The 17112-nt window shown below is 40.3% G+C and overlaps 1 protein-coding gene across 1 annotated transcript; it reads left to right on the forward strand.

The window, feature by feature from the left end:
- The first annotated feature begins 277 nt into the window (after positions 1-277).
- dcaf5 (ddb1 and cul4 associated factor 5) lies at positions 278-16426 on the forward strand. Its single transcript, XM_051396036.1, has 9 exons — positions 278-844; positions 2087-2230; positions 2880-2916; positions 3074-3213; positions 5374-5503; positions 6878-7091; positions 11302-11368; positions 12300-12427; positions 14367-16426. The coding sequence occupies exons 1-9, from the start codon at positions 637-639 to the stop codon at positions 15690-15692; spliced, it is 2394 nt and encodes a 797-aa protein (XP_051251996.1). The 5' UTR covers positions 278-636; the 3' UTR covers positions 15693-16426.
- The last annotated feature ends 686 nt before the right edge of the window (positions 16427-17112 follow it).

The following is a 17112-nucleotide window of genomic DNA, read 5'->3' on the forward strand; positions in this document are numbered from 1 at the left end:
TAATAATATGAATCTGTACATAGTCGCCTATATGAAGGTATTAAATAAATGCAGTGGACTATAAAGTTCAATACTTCCCTCTGAAAATGTAGTGAAGCAGAAGTATTCACCATTAAAAATACAACAACCAAACCATACAAAATACCTCAAAACTGCTAAATACACTACTTGAGTAAATGTCCTCACTTTTCACCACTTCCAGTTTTTACACCAACCTATAAATAGAAATGATTTACTACTCCTGGTAGAAACTCCTTGGCACAAGATCATCATTAAATGGGAGCTTTTGTGGCTGTGAGTGAAGAGGAGTGAGTGGAGAGTCCAGGGCTGGTTGATGCTGAGTGACAGACAGGGGGAGAGAGAGAGATCCTCCACCGGAGCAGGAAGCTGCTGCTGGGACTACCGAGAAGACAGAGGAGGTACAAAACAACGTCGACATCAGCAGGCAAGGCAAACGGGGTATCCACCATAATGTAGACCCAAGCAGAGCAGCAACACCCGTGGTGCCACTTCTTCAACCGAGGAAACACGAACAGATGTCGAGGCTGCAGCGGTGAAAAACAAAAAAAAAAAAAGGGGCAAAGCGGGGGCCGTGTTTGTTTTATTTGTTCTTTTATATATATCGCATGGTACAAAATGAAGGAGCTGAAGGGCTGCGGTATGCGCTCCTCAGTGGGCTTTCTGTCCCGCAGAAAGCTGACCGGGCAGCCGCTCATGAAGGAGGAATTTCAGAGACGCAGGCTGGCAGGCTGCACCAGCCTCTACAAGAAGGACATGCTCGGACACTTCGGCTGTGTCAACGCCATTGAGTTCTCCAACAACGGCGGAGAATGGCTCGTGTCTGGTAAGTTGACAAATGCCCCCTCCTCCTCCTCCTCTTTTTTTTGGCTGAGACTGTTTTAATGTGTTAGCATGCTAGCGCTAACTAGCCAGGCAGTCAGCTGAAACCCTCCCGGAGGCTAGCTGAGTTAGCCTAGCTCGCTCCTGCTAGCCTATCGAGCTAGCAGGAGCGAGCTAACGTCAAGCCGAACAGCAAGCAGCTCAGAGGAGAGCAGCCTCGCACCGGTCCCATATGTCAGTCCATAAGATCATCCCTGTGGCTTCTGTGCACGTTGTTTTAAAAATCTCTGTTGGGTTTAATGGCTACCTCCTGAAAACACAAAGGTGTTTGTGTCCAGAGAGGATTAAAAACCATCACCTGGCCTTGTGTTACAGCCTGAGGCTTTGCCATTTTTTGGTCTGCTGAACGATGTTTACTTTGCACAGTAAACCTGCATTTCACTTAAAGTCCACAATATGAGCATGACTTCACCTGACCAGGGAGGTTAAAACTATCCAGATGCTCCTCAGTAACTGTCCACTCCACTGTCCCTGTCCATTTGAGTACAGTTATTAACTGGTAGACTATTAAAATGACCTCCTGATCTAGATTTTGCACCATATGCATCACACAGTGGTGTTTTAATTTTGCTCTTGTATAGGTGTATTGAATGCCACCTGCAAAATACCTTATTTACAGACTATATTGTGTAAGGCTGCAACTGACTAACGTAGATTAAATGGTAGCTGATTAATCCGTTATCATGTATTGAGTGAAATGTTCATGAATTATGTAAATCCATCCATCACGGTCTACGGTGACGTCTTCTAATGTATTGTTTTCTCTAACCAGTAATCTTTAACTCATGGATATTCCCTTTACACTGATGGAGAAACCGCAAAGCAAATCATCACATTGGAAAAGCAGGAACAACGACATCAAAATAGCTGCTGGAAAAACTGTCTTTTGATCCACTAAGTGATTAACCAGCTAACCATTAGCTCTAAATCTTTCCCTTGTGTTGTGAATTACAGAAGAGCTTCAGGCCTCTAAAAATGCATTAAAATTAATGGATGTGAGAAGCTGTTTTGGTGAACTGTTGTGACTCGTGCTGCAGACGTATGCAACCTATGAATCAGGGTTTCAAGTAGACAATTTCTTCACTTTAAAGTGTCTCAAGTCAGAAAGTTTGGAAACCGCTGCTTTAGACTATTCTGTGCATTTTTGTTAGTTGGTGGTGTTAATCCGTCTTTGCCCTGTCTTCAGGAGGAGATGACCGCCGGGTGCTCCTGTGGCACATGGAGAAAGCCATCCACGCTCGGTCCAAGCCTGTGAAACTGAAGGGCGAGCACCTGTCCAACATCTTCTGCCTGGCCTTTGACAGTACCAACAAGAAAGTCTTCTCTGGTGGTAAGAAAAACTACATCTGTGTGGCCTTTTTGTGGCTTGTCACTCTGAGGCGTGTAGGTATAAGATAGATCTGATTAAATGGGAAAACTTTGATGCACTAGAGGATGCAGCAGTGAACAAACATAACAAAACTGACATTACAGACACTGCAGGTGTCGAGCAATGAAATAAATATACAAAATATACATATATGCATGAAAATAAGACAGAAAGTAGCTTTATTTTTATATAATCAGAAAGCAAAATAATCTATTAGACAAATGTTTAATTGATTGTTTTCTGTGTGTTAAGTGGTTGGAGAGATGTTGTAGTTACTTCATTCCACATTTGTGGTGTTTGGTACAAATTATGGATGGGAAGATGCTGGAGTTGCTGATTTATGTTGTTCTGGAGGCATGTGGTGAATGCTGCTTACTGACCACTGTCAAGCTGGCATGCAAATTAGTCAAGAGGATAAAATATTGATGATGCTGTATAAATATTTAGTTGTTAGTTGATAGATAATTAACTAACCACACACCATTTTAAACAACCCCTGAAGGCCTGGCTGGTTTTGCATCTTAACTCTAAGGTTGAAGATAAACGCATTTATATCTTTGAACTTCAATTCCTTCAAATTGTGAATCAAAGTGTTTGTTTGCTGTTTCAGGAAATGATGAACAGGTGATTCTTCACGATGTGGAGAGGTGGGTGAAACATCACATATAATACACCTTACTGTAGAAAGAGTTTGATGTTCTCGCAGCCGTTATAAAAAGCTTTCTTGTGATTGAACTGCTGGCGAATGTACTTGCGTTTAAACTAAAAAAACAATTAACTTTTGTGTGATTGTTGTTTCTACAGAAGAGAAACTCTGAACGTGTTCCTGCATATTGATGCCGTGTACAGCTTGTCTGTCAGTCCGGTCAATGACAATGTGTTTGCCAGCTCATCTGACGACGGACGCGTTCTTATCTGGGACACCCGCGAGCCGCCAAATGCAGGTAAGTGGAGGAGGCATGAGTGTTCTGTGAAAGTGCATTGGTTGGCGGTAATAATAACTTTATTATAATGCTCAGTGATGCCAAGTTTAAAGATCCCCTCCAGACATGTATTACGGAATCTAAGTAGTCTGCTTGGAACAATAACATGTGTCTGGTATGTTTTTTCCACAATAAAAGCATAATTTCCACATTAAAATCCTTAAAAAGGCCTCTACTGTTTCTGCCTTATTAAAAAGTCCAGAATTTATGAAAATGCCAGTTTTGTTCATTTCAGTTTTTTCAGCCGATGGATGTAAAAAACATCTTTCTGGTGTCAAACTCTGAACAACATCATTGTGCACAGTAAGGGTGCTCCGATCAGGGTTTTTGAGGCTGATTACTGATCACTAGAAGCAGTGTCGCCTGATACCGATCAATAAAAGCCTTATATTTATACTGTAGCCTTATTTATTATTTACTATTCTTAACAACATTGTATATTTAGTATTAAAATGCATTAATTATAAATTGACAACTGTTTATTTACCAGCAGGCAACATGTTCAACATGATAACACTGAACCCATAGCAGCCTTTTATTGGTTACTGGGAGCAGCTTAGAACTTAACAGTGTTCCCCACAGAGTGACAGTGTAACTGTGGAGGGTCTATTTCTATTTCTGTAGGTCATTTCTTATTTCACCATTTTAATTCTACTTCCACCTCATTTTGGTGTTTTATTGTTTACTCACAGGGGGACTTTAACGTTTCTGCTTTTAAAGGGTTGTAAGGGATGTAAAATTAAAGAACTTTCCAAATGATGAATAAATTAGATAACTCACCCACATCTAGGATAGGATATCTCATAATCTGAAAATATATACTGCTCTTGTGTGAGGCTAACAATGGATTAAGAAGAAAAAATAGAATGCATGTGGTCCGAGCCTCCCAAATATCTTGTGCTGGAAGATCAATAAATAAGTTTAAGATTTATGCTCAGTCTGGTAAAAAACACTGAATCAGCGTCTGAAGGTAGCTTTCTTACATTAAAATGAAGCTCTAAAATCGTCTTAATGATACACAAACAAGGCTTGTCTCTAAAGCATGTCCTCTTTTATGTTGTCTCTTTGTGGTTGTAATTAAGAAGCTGTTCATACGCAGTCTCACAGTGTATTTTAAGTGTCTCTGTTGAACTCAAAATTTTGTTTAGTACTTCATGATGGGACATAGTGAGACTTGTTGATAACTTTAAAAATGCAGTGGATCATCTTGCATGACGTACACATCCTTCTATTTTAGAAGCCTTCCTTGTGACCAAGTTGGCCTAATAATACATTTACCAGTAATCTATTCCATGTCTGCCAGCAGGCTTTTAATGTCGGTCTGTTAAAGCGCTGAAGCCCCAGTTTGAAAGTATGAAAGTTAGCACACAAATGCATTCCTTTGTTAGTCGAGCCTTCTCTCTAAATACAAGTGGTGTTGTATTATTAATTACATTGTAGTATAATGCATCAACATAAGTAAGTGACATCTGCTGGGCTGGGAAACATTTTGATTAAATTGTTTATTGACAATGTGCAACAACAGTGATGTCAGTGTTTGGGGCCGGACTGCTGAGTTGACTGCCCTCTCCTGGTATTACAGAGGAGAGGATTAATCTGACCAGAATAAGTATAAAATAGTAGAATAAGACTCTTGTTAGCAGCTCTGTTAGACTGTACTTTGGCACATCGGTGCTTTGAGCTAAATGCTAGTTTCAACGTGCTAACATGCTCACAATTACACATGCTAATGTTAAGCAGGTGTCATGTTGACCATGTTTGCCATTTTAGTTAAGTGTGTTTGCATGCTAATATTTGCTAATCAGCACCAAAAACAAAGTACTGCTGAGGCTGATGGGACTTATTTGCATTACTTTAGTCATGAGAGATGATCACCAACAATACAGTTCGTCCTGTGGGGGATCATGGATGTCTGTATCAAATTTGATGTCATTTTCTTTAGTAGTTGTCAAGATATTTCTCTCGAAACAACAAATGTGGACCTCATGGTGGTGCTAGATGAAAACTCAGCTGAAATACTCATGTCACTAGAGCAACGCTGCTTGAGTGACTCAAAAACAGCCGCAGAAGTGTTAATAATGATGTAACTGTAATTCATTAAAATCTCATCTCTTCCTGTAGAGCCGTTCTGCCTGGCCAGCTACCCCTCAGCCTTCCACAGTGTGATGTTTAACCCTGTGGAGCCCAGGCTGATCGCCACAGCCAACTCCAAGGAGGGAGTTGGATTATGGGACATCCGCAAGCCACGCAGGTTAGACGTTTTTTCATGACCCACTTTTCAAAATAGGGTAAAACTTTATTGTTTCTCTGGGGGAAATTAGCACGCAAATAAACCATAGTAGAGGTAATAAAAACAAATAACAAAAATAATTTGAGTTACTAAAACACTAAAAGCATTTAAAGTAGTAAAATAGGCTAAAATAATTGTGAGCTGAAGTCAATTTATTCCGCTGAAAATATCCTCACTGTAAAAGTTTGGAAAGAGGCAAAAAATTTACATTGCTAGTTATATATTTTATTTTATCCATTATACTGTATGTTTTATTGTTCATTTCAAACATGTCATTATTAATTGTGGTCATTTTGTAATAGTGTAGGAGTTGTTTGTATCAACAGAATGGGTTTAAAGTAAAACATTGTCCTCTGCTCTTGTGATGCATGTTTGTCAACTAGGTGGCGCTGTTGTCTTACTGTTCAACTAATCCCCACTGTCAGTCTCCTAACTACAGAGCCCCTTGCTGCAAAAACCAAATGTTTATCCCACTAAAATTACTCTGTGAAAACACTGAATTGTGCTGCTGAGCGTGTGTTTACACATACTCAGGTTTAGGTTTCAGATATTAATACACAAATGACGGCACTTCCAATAAAAGTAAGCACTGAGTCATTAACGTCCTCCAATGTTGGCTCTGCCTCTCTGCAGTGTGGGTATGTTTACACTCACTTCTTAGAGATTTCCTCAATTTACTGTTAAGCTTAAAAACAGCTTCCAGTTGAAGTTTATTTAATGAAATACCTGTTATTTTGTTTATTATAATTCAACATTGACAAGTCTCTTTAATCTTCTGATAAGCTGCTGACATATTACAGTTTATCTTTTGATGATGTTATGCCTTTTGCATTAAATAGTGTTTTTTGTGATCACATTTATTATTTTGTTTTGCTAGAAAACTAGTCAGGCTTTGACTTAAATATTCAGCAATTCTCTTTTTGCTGTTGTAAATAATAAAAAATTGCAACATCATCTGGTGTTGACAGGTTATCAACATCCCCTATAATATTCACGTTTTCAGTTTCAGTTCACAAGATAAACATCCCACTGCTTCCTTTAAGAACATTTGGAAATGTCACATCATCATTCTCTGTTCTCCTATGCCATGTGATTCAGTCAATTCAGTAGAAACGCAAGTATCCAAAGATGAAATCAATCATTCCCATGAATAAAAAGCAGACTCATCATAATAATTAAATTCTCACTCCTTTTTATATCCTTATTATATCAATATATTAACAAACTCAACAATTATTTTTAGTCACTTCGGGCTCTTGAAGTTAGAGGTATTACATTCATCTCACTTTGTGATTTTACCTAGCTCTACTATGTTCTTTCCTTCTCTTCTCTCAGCTCATTGCTGCGGTATGGAGGCAGCATGTCCCTGCAGAGCGCCATGAGTGTTCGTTTCAACAGCACCGGTACCCAGCTGCTGGCACTGCGTCGCCGACTGCCCCCCGTCCTCTACGAGCTGCACTCCCGCCTGCCTAGCTTCCAGTTTGACAACCAGGGCTACTTCAACTCCTGCACCATGAAGAGCTGCTGCTTTGCTGGGGACAAAGATCAGGTTGGTCATCCTGAACTAAAACTACTGCTTCTATCATAATACTACAAGTTAATATGACAGAAACTTGGTTAATAAAGTAGTGACACACTTATAAATTATAGGGTTGTACTAAATCACATCAGAACAGCAAAAAGAAAAACAAGGCAAGCACACCTTCCCCTTACATACAGATAAATACAGTCTATGTATGAAATATTATACAGAATGTCTAATAATATTCAGTTTCATGTACATATGCAGCCTTAAAGAAACGTCTAGCACATATTATACTGCGATTTAGCTCCCGATGCAACAAGAATAACCAGAAAATAGAAGTGATGTCAAACAGTGGGGAGATTGTTTCATATGACTGTGTGGTTACTTAAAATGAAATGTAAGGAGAATGTTAGGAACATGTGGGATCAATAGAAAGAATAAAAATAGAAGAATATATTAGTTCCGTCTGTGAAATTGGGACTTTTAAGTTTTGGAGGAACACCAGAAGCCGCTGTACTCAGCCAATGGTCCTCCCGTTGGTCCTCCTCAGACATGACATCACCCTGCAGTCATGTTTATTATGTTAACATTATCCTCGGGTGTCAGCAGAGCTCATGAAGGCTTAAAAATGATCCATCTCTACATGAGTGAAGGAGGTAGTTTAAAGGTTACAGAGTCAGGTCAGGACTGTACAAGAAGGTTGCTGGTGTGAATCGGCCCACCTGCTGCCAAGTTGGACAGAGAAACTGGATCTGAATTGCTTTTGAAAAAGGTTTTTGAGGAGTAAGACCATATTGGGTCAGTGGCTCCTATATGTAGTAATCACATTTTATAAGGTTTACATACAGAGATGATCAGATACCATTTCATCCTTCCCGATACCAATTCATATACCTGAACTTTGCACATCGGCCAGTCCAGTAATTTTTTTTAACAAGCGTATATTACTGAGCCTGTATGATTGATATCGTTGTATGGCCTGGCTCAGGTTAAAGCCTTTGTCACAGTTGGAGTCAGAGTAGTGTGGGTCATGACTTTGCTACCCTGGAAGAAAAAATGGCAAATAGGACCCCTTTTTGGGGTTAATAAATTATGTGGTGTCTGATTGGTGTACACACATGTACTCGCTGCTAACCGAAACCGTATTTTATCTTATTATTGAAGGAATTTCCAAATACTGGTATCAGTATTGGAATAACTATTTACATATATATAAATCTTATTTAAAAAAAAAAAAAAAAAAGAAGTATATTCATATGCATGCACAAGACATTTTTGTGTATCACAATGGAAAATAATTAAAAGTTTGCACCTGTTAAGTCCTGGGTTGGATTTGATAATAATAAAGTCTAACATATTAATGTGTGTACTGAGGGTATACAATAATGAAAGTTTGACTGTGCTCAAAGCGCAATGTAACACCTTTTTGAAAATCTTGTTTTTGCTGACTGCCTGTGGTTTACCTCTTGTTGCAGTGATGTAGAAGTGTACTCGGGGGGTGTATCAGTATAGTAACTGTACGTGTGATTACAGATGTAATAGCAGCACATATCTGACCACATCCAACCACACCCCGTCAGTGGTACAACAGACTAGAAACTCTTAATCAAACATCACAGCAACCTGATTTTCAGCCTTGTGTTAGGTAACTATTTAATATAATTTCCTGCTGTTGATTATTGGATTTAATAATGACATTTTAAGTGTTATACCCTTAAAGCTGCAATAAGACAATTTGACCACAAGGGGCCAGAAAAACAAACTCAACTGCCTTGTTAAGTTTATCAATATGACCATACAGTACATACTATCACATGATATAAATTATTATTATTATACAACATAAATGTATCAACCACAGTTTTTTTAGGGTCTATATCATGGTAGTTATTCCTTTCTGCTTTTATTGGACTACTGTAGGCAATGTTTTATTCATATCACCCACTCCTACTGTGTGTGCGCTTATTGGAGAGAGATGCTACCTACAGTTTTATTGTGGAGGGTTGTGAGAGCCACTGGGAGTCACACCTTAGGTTTCAGGACAAAAATGGAGAACGGCTTTGTGCCAAATATTTATAGATACTGGATGTCAATTATAATAAGACTGCACAGTTTAGAGGAAAAGAGAAGAGGTAGCAAAAGAAACTACAACATGTGATGTGACATGTGAAGGACGTGATAGAGGTTTGACCAGATGATTTCCGCCATTGTTCTCACAGCACTCTAATTCTCAGAAACGTCCTCATATAGACCAGAACCACAGAGGATTTTCTCATAGTGGTGTGAAAGCAGAGATGCAGAGTGGTTACTTACCACACAAAACTGATGGAAAAGAAAGAGGGAGGGAGTTATGGGTGTGACATTCCTACTTGACGTGTCCTCTGGGAACCTGAGGTGGAGCACACAGGTGTTCAGTTCAGAGTGTGTTCATGTCCCCTGGAGCTACAGGGTCATGAGTAACAGTCTAAGTGTTTAAGGAATAATGCTTTTTCATCACCGCAGAGCATTTTATGTAGGTTTCTTTTTGATGAAGACATAGACTACGCTATGTGACCAGAACAGTGAAAATGTATAGACCAGCCTACATGATTGCAAGTCTTCACTTTCTGGAAACATTCTTCAGTAAGTCTAAATGCTTAAAGTTAAAAGAGAAATATACCCCCAGAGACCAGCTGAATATTTGCAGAAGGAAATTGAAGACATTTGTTTAAATCCTTGGCAGATATAACGGCACAAAAATAATTCACAACTTGACAGAATGTCAGAACTCCGGCAGCACAAGACAATGCCTAAAAACAAATGCAAATAATTTAGCAAAAAATGAGCCTCCAGATGGTAAAATAAGGCTTGAAAGACATTCCAGTTAAACAGAAATGTGCTAAAAGAAAGAAGAAGAGAATAGAGGAGGAAAGTATGAAGGAAAGTATTGTCAAGAAGGAAAACATTCTGTTCACATTGTGCACCTAAATATTTGTATGTTTATAACCAACCTCCACATCAAATGCTAGTAAATTAGGGAGGACAGCCAAGCTCCGGCGGTAGCCATAGGCACTGGCTGCGACCACAGCTCTAATGGGCACGCCCATTGCTCTGGTTATAGCCAGCAAGATAAAGTGCCCTCCAGGGCACCCTTAAAATGTAGAAAATGCAGTGTTGTGCTATATAGGCTGCCTTACATGCTAGAAAATTTGTTGGCCTTTGCGGAACCCACATGGTTAAACAGTCAATGGTTCCTTGTGTGTTTTATTTAATTCACAAAGAAATGTATTTTTAACCAGGGTTTGTTTCACCATAAATGCATCACAACTTTCTGCACTACTTTTTTTGCCCCCAGTCCGCCTGTCCATGTCCATAGTCTAATCACAGCTACAGTGGAAGCCTATCACATACCTCATCATACATTCACTGCCCACTATATACTTTTACATTACTTTAGACAGCTGATTAATCACAACATTATGACTAAGTTACAGTTAATACCTATTATGAGCACATTCTTAACCTACAGTTGCCAACATTTACAAACAGTACTATTGTTCTGTGAAAATGTTTTTAAGATGTTGAATAAAGTCCAATGAGGAACAGGACAGATCTGTTGACATTAATCTAAACTTCAGGACAAGTCTCCACACATTGGGGAAATATAACACGGTGGATGTGCTAGTTGTGCATTGGGCACAACACATTGGCATGTGAAGAAACCCAAAACTCAACAGGCTTTCTGTGCCTAGTTACGGTTGCTAAGCTATGATTGGACAATCACTGGTCGGGGAAGGGTTTAATGAATTGTATATCATCAGATTGAACTGTTGTTGTTGTTGTTGTTGTTAATTGTTAATGTAGGAAATAACAACCCTTTACAGTCAGTGCAAAGCCCTTCTTTCTCTACATGTTGCTTTAAGACATATTGTATGTATAAGAAGTGCACCCCCCACTCCGGCTCTGTCAAAACTTACCTTAAGCGACAGGTTTAAGTGGAACCATCTGTTTACAAAGTCAGACGAGGAGCAGGAGCTGTGTTAGGGTCAGGCTGTCATGTCATGCCAAGAGCGTGTTTGATCCACATTATGAGACGACGCCCTGCGATAAGATCTGGTGGTTTTGTGCCATATATTGACCCCCCATGGTTTGTCTGTGCAGGGTTTTCCTGTCCCTTAAGGTCAAATGGAAAGTTTTGTCATACAAAATGGAGCAGACTTAAATCTCTAAATATCCCTCTGTTTTCCCCCCTCAGTACATCTTGTCTGGATCAGATGACTTCAACCTGTACATGTGGAAAATCCCAAAGGACCCAGAAGCAGGTGAGTTATTGGATCTATGCTGATGCGTAGGCCATGATTTAACTTGATTTTTGCGTTACCACATGACAAAAGGAGGAGAATAATTTAATCATTTGGTTCCCATGGAGAGGTTGTTAATTATCTTCTGTCTACTCTGCTAAATACTTTTGTTTTCTTTTGGGTTTTTAGTTTAAGTTCATACTGTTCATTGGGAAATCAGGGCATGTAAACAGATGTACCACAACTTACAAATAGTTTTAGGGAGAATGTTTTGATGAATTGTCATCGTGCAAGGTTAAAGATTTCAGTGGCGTCAGAGTAGACAAAACAAACCTGATTCTAGTCGCTGTAAGTTTCAACCCCAGAGAAAATGATGGACGTTTCTGCGCTCTTTGCCAATGAGCATCAGCCCAGACTGTGGTTTGCCCTCAGTTCATTTGGTCATAGTATACTTTCCTGGCATGAGAACTATCAGATCTCATTATATAATCTTCCATTTTATAGTCTCAGTTCAGGTAAAGGTCTTACTTGTATCAAACTGCACCAACTTTTTCATCCAGACTAACTAAAAAACAAACGTAAACGCTGCAAAAGTCTGTGAACACGCCTCAACTCTAATTACTCTGGGAAGAAAATCTCAAAAATGCAACAATCCAAGAATGTGGTCGTTTGTAGCTCTGTAGCACCACCTGACACATTTATGGATTTTTATTTTCCCTGGAGTTACTCACACTAAAAATATGTGCACTGGACCTATTTGGTGTCAGACTAATGGCATATTATGAGGATTACATTACTGCTGTTACGACTGCCATATTTCACAGTCTGTATTTTCTGTCTTGGAATATTCAGAAGCAGGTAATCATGGCTGACTTGTATTTCTGTGACTCTGAGCTTATGTATTGGTCTGCTATTATCACATTAAACAAACCTGCACTCATGTTCTTTCAAGGAGGCCCTGGTCGTGTGGTAAACGGGGCTTTCATGGTCCTGAAGGGTCACCGCTCCATTGTGAACCAGGTTCGCTTCAACCCTCACACCTACATGATCTGCTCTTCCGGCGTAGAAAAGGTCATCAAGGTTAGTAAAGTAATATTATTGCTGTATTTAGTTTTTTTTTTACAAAAGAAAGTCTTTTTTTAGAGGCTAGATTGAGGCCTGAGTGACAAAGAGGTAAATGTTCTATCTGCTGCAGCATCAGGCTGTGTTTGGAGAAATTGTTCTGTAAGTGGACGGACTAAATTTGAGTCTGCCCTCAGATGTTCAGACAGTAGACGTGCCTTTAAGTGAGACATTGATCTCCAATGACACCACGCAGTAACTGACTGAACTCCGACTTCCCTTTGTGGAGTGGGGAGTGAAAAAAGATGGATTTCCCCCTATCATTGACTGTCGTCTGTAACAAATGACATAGGGCAGCATTAAAAAACTGGGTCATGGGAAGATATGAATGGTTCCACACATACAGTATTTCTGAAACCAGACCCAGACTATGACTGCACTACACTGCCAGGCTTTCAAAAGTATAAGCAATTGAAGGCAGCCTGGATAAAATAGCAAAGGCTTCATAAGCATATCAGTAAAATTATTGATAAGCGTCTGCTGTAGCTCAAGCTGGATTGGGCTGAAACATCAGTTTTATTTTGTGGTTTAAAAAAATAAAAATTGACCCCTGATAGAATTCACGTGGCGAGCTGTTTGTTCTAAACTGTTGACTTGTTTGACAAGAAGAAAAAAAAAATCTTCTCACAACATTAAGATTTTGCGCTGTTGGACTAACAGTCATAGCACGCAGCAGCTGCGTTTCTGTATTATCAGTCTTAGTCAGTGCAAGCTGTCTGAGTCACTGTATTGTCCTGGAGCTGACCTCATGAATAAACCAGCCAGCATTTGAAGTTGGCTCAATGTCTTGCTGATTTTTGACTGAGTCTGTTAAGCATCATCAGTCAGTTATTTTGCGTGTGCTCATAGAAACAGAGCACATGCTGTTTTGTTATCCTTTACTCATATCAGTGAGCCGTCCACTGCTTCATCTGGTCTTCTGTTTTACTTGTGTAATAAGGAAAACCTAAAACCATGGTTACAGTTATCTCTACCACGGCTTTGGATAGCATTAGTGATGTAACGATACACCCAACTCACAATTTGACACATCAAAATACGATTTTATCATTAGTTTTTTTTCGCAAAATGAGATTGAAGATAAATTATCACTAAAAGAGATTCCTTTATTTCTCAGACAAAAATCTATGTAATATTTATCTTAATTTTCTTTATTAAATGATAAAATCCTTTTGTATTACTGTAGTAGGGTATACACTGTGCAAAACAGTGCATATTTCCTTATCTTTGCACCTGGATACCACAATTGATATTACAATTAATTCCGCGATAGAATCGTATTAAACTAAGTTATCACTTATACATATTCTAAGCTTTTATTAAGTTTTTATTAGAGAGCTTTGACTTTAAAACAAAATAATAATTTGAATAGTGCCTGAATGACATTTGGTTTTGTGACTGCATGTCGAAACTTCCTCCTCTGACTGAGAATTTTTATCAAGTTAAGGTAACAAGAAAATGTGGTTTCTTACTCAGATTATTTTAATTGGGTTAAGCCCTTTCAAACAGTCTAAAAATCCATTTAGTAGAATGAGTAACAATTCACAAAGGCCGTTGCACAAGGGTAAGAAAGATTCAGATTCTTTTTTTGTCAGTACAGTAACACAAGCTCTCTGTTTTGTACATTTTGCTGTACAGAGCGAAAGGTGATACAGGTCCAGGTGTTCTGTAATAGGAGGCTATGAATAATGAGGAATCTTTCAAACTGACCTCTCCGCTCTCCCTTTTTGCTCCTCACTTTTTCTACATCCATTTTTCATCCTGCTATCCAATCTGTCTAACTTTAAATCCTTTCTTTCTCAATCATCTCCCTTTTTCATCCTTTTCTTGCAACTTGATTCCTTCCCCCACTTCTCCTTCCACCATTACCTCCCCTCTCTTTCTCCGTCTGTCTCAGGTCTGGAGTCCCTACCAGCAGCCCGAAAGTTTAGGTGACCTGGAGGGCCGTGTGGAGGACAAGTCACGCAGCCTCTACACCCATGAAGAGTACATCAGCCTGGTGCTCAACAGCGGAAGTGGTCTTTCCCACGACTACGTCAGCCAGTCCATCCAGGAGGATCCACGCATGATGGCTTTCTTCGACTCTTTGGTGCGTCGAGAGATCGAAGGCTGGAGTTCCGACTCAGACAGTGACCTTAGCGAGGAGGCTATCATGCAGCTCCATGCCCGAGGACGCCGCACCACGCGGGCCACACCAGTGGCTCCCGTTGCTGTATCGACTGCTGGTCACCAAAGTGATTCTGACAACTCGTCGTCCTCCTCTCTGGCTGGACCGGATGCTTCAGGAGGGGAAGAGCAAGCCGCAGCGGAGGTGGAGGGGCAGCCTAGGAGACGGGGCAGGCATCAGCGGCATCAGTCAGGCTTCCTTGTGAATGAGGACTCTGACTCGAGTGAGTTTTGGCTGGACCCCATGCCCCGGCCTCGTTCCCCAAGCCCCAGGGACAACTCCACGCTGTCCAGCCCCACCTCCTCTCCTTCACTTCCCGCCGAAGCCTCCAGCTCCTCAACATCCACTTCCAGCTCCAGCAGTGATGACGAGGAGCGGCGTAGTGCAGTGAGGCGGCGCAACGTCATGAGGCGACGACGCATGCATGTAGTCTCCAGAGCTGAGGATCGACCCGAGTCTGTACAGGCTCTGTTTTCAGCCATCGACTCCTGCAGTTACCCATCAATATCAATCGAGGACCTGTCTTCCTCCACATCAGGAGAGGAACAAAAATCTCCCCAAATCAAGCCCCTTACTGGCGATGCCAGAGATGAGGAAAAATGTCTGAGCCCTTCTGACTTTGTGTGTCTGAGCCCAGTAATGTCCCCCGAGAGCCAAGAGAATGAGGAAGGGAGTGACAGGACTGAACTAGAAAGACATCCAGCTGCATCTCCGCAATCATTGGTTGGACGCAGGACTGGACAAAGGGCTACTACAGAGCCGGCTTTAGACAGCTCTGATAGTGGAGAGGCCTGTAGTAGCTCAGGGGCTTTAGACAGTAACTTCCAAAGCCAACGTAGCCTTGGAGTGAACGGGCAGCACCGGACTGTGGCACCTTACGTGAGTGAGAACCTCCTTGTCTCCTCAGAATCAGAGGAAGAGACTGCCATCACACCTGAAGACACAAGGCCACAGAGAGAAAAAGGCCTGGCACAGAGCGCTTTGAAGCGGACTCATGTGGGATCAGAGGAGGGCGAGTCAGGCTCCTCGCCCTCAGAAAAGAAGTTAAAAACATAATGACATCTCTTTCTCATCCTGGAAAGAAATCATTTGTTAAGAGACTTAATTTAGGACGTGGGTTTTCTATGGGTTTTTAAAACTCAGCTTTTTCATTTTTCGTCTTGTAGTCATGTGACACATATGAACTTGCGCTGATTATGAGCAGAAGACGTTAAAGAACTTTAGAAAAAAAAAAAAAAGTGCGGTTAATTTTTGTTTCCGAACAAATGAATTAGACAGTGTCATCGTTCCTAAGGTCAAACCAGAGATGACGTTAAACGATGAAAAATATAAAACATAAGCTAAATATTGTTGTTAACAATGGTATTTTAAGTGAAACCATTTATTTTCATGCAGCAGTGTTTTTTTCTCATGCTCTGGTTGTTGCAGAATTCTCCACCCTGGATTTGGAGCTCCTCCAACCATAAAAAAGGTCTTATGGAGGACAAAAGCTTTGCAGCATTTTAATTTCTACAGTTTCACACTGAGCATAAATCTGATTGGCCTTATTTTCATTTTAAAGTGATTCTCTGCTAAGACTGCTTCAGGGGTGTCTGAGGGATCGGCTGTGTCGCCATAGAAATCTTAAGGAGCACCATTTGTTTAAGCTGTGCATTGAAATGATGCTTTCAGTGTCTCTACCAATTGTTTTTTGTCTCATTATCCAGCCCCTGGGTACCATTACAAGCCAGCGCTCGCTTTTGTTTTCCTGCAATTAAAGAATAATTTGTTCTCCAGTGACAACGCCACAACTTCTTCCTGAGGCTTCTCTTATTCACAGTAGCGTTTGAATGGTGAAATATTTATTTTCTCTGACACACGTCTGTCTGAAATAATGGAAAACAAGTTATTTAAGTCTAGATTAGGGTCCTCCACTACCAACTACTAACCAAGTTGCCATGGCAACACAGCCTCAACTCTCCTGTGAAAGAAATATGAAGCCTTTTCAGCTGCCCGTGACCCTGAGCATCAGATGTCGACAAGAGTAGAATATTTTATTGACTGAACCAAAAGCTATCATCGCTTTCATTAAGAGAATGGGCATATCAGCTATTAGCACTCTGCTACTCTGAAAAGACACATACATCACTGAGTGATTCACACATCACAAAGAGTGTCCATCTCTGAAAAAGTGTCTTGAAAAAAAAAAAAGATTTACAGAACTACAGCTGTTCTGGAGATTTCAGTCTTATCACATGATCGTTTTGCTCAGTTGTCATGAAATTATTAAAATTTCCATCTTTCTAAGCACTTTAATGACCCATCTTCCATGTTGCCTTTAAGATCCAATATGTAACGTTTAGGAGGATCTATTGGCAGATATCGAATACAATATTCATAGATGCCACAGGTCACTGTCTATGGAGGCTGGCATGTTTCTACAGTAGCCCAGAACAGTCCAACCAAACACTGTCTCTAGATAGGGCCATTCATGTTT

Source organism: Dicentrarchus labrax, unplaced genomic scaffold, assembly GCF_905237075.1.
Source record: "Dicentrarchus labrax unplaced genomic scaffold, dlabrax2021, whole genome shotgun sequence".
Classification (NCBI taxonomy): Eukaryota; Metazoa; Chordata; class Actinopteri; family Moronidae; genus Dicentrarchus; species Dicentrarchus labrax.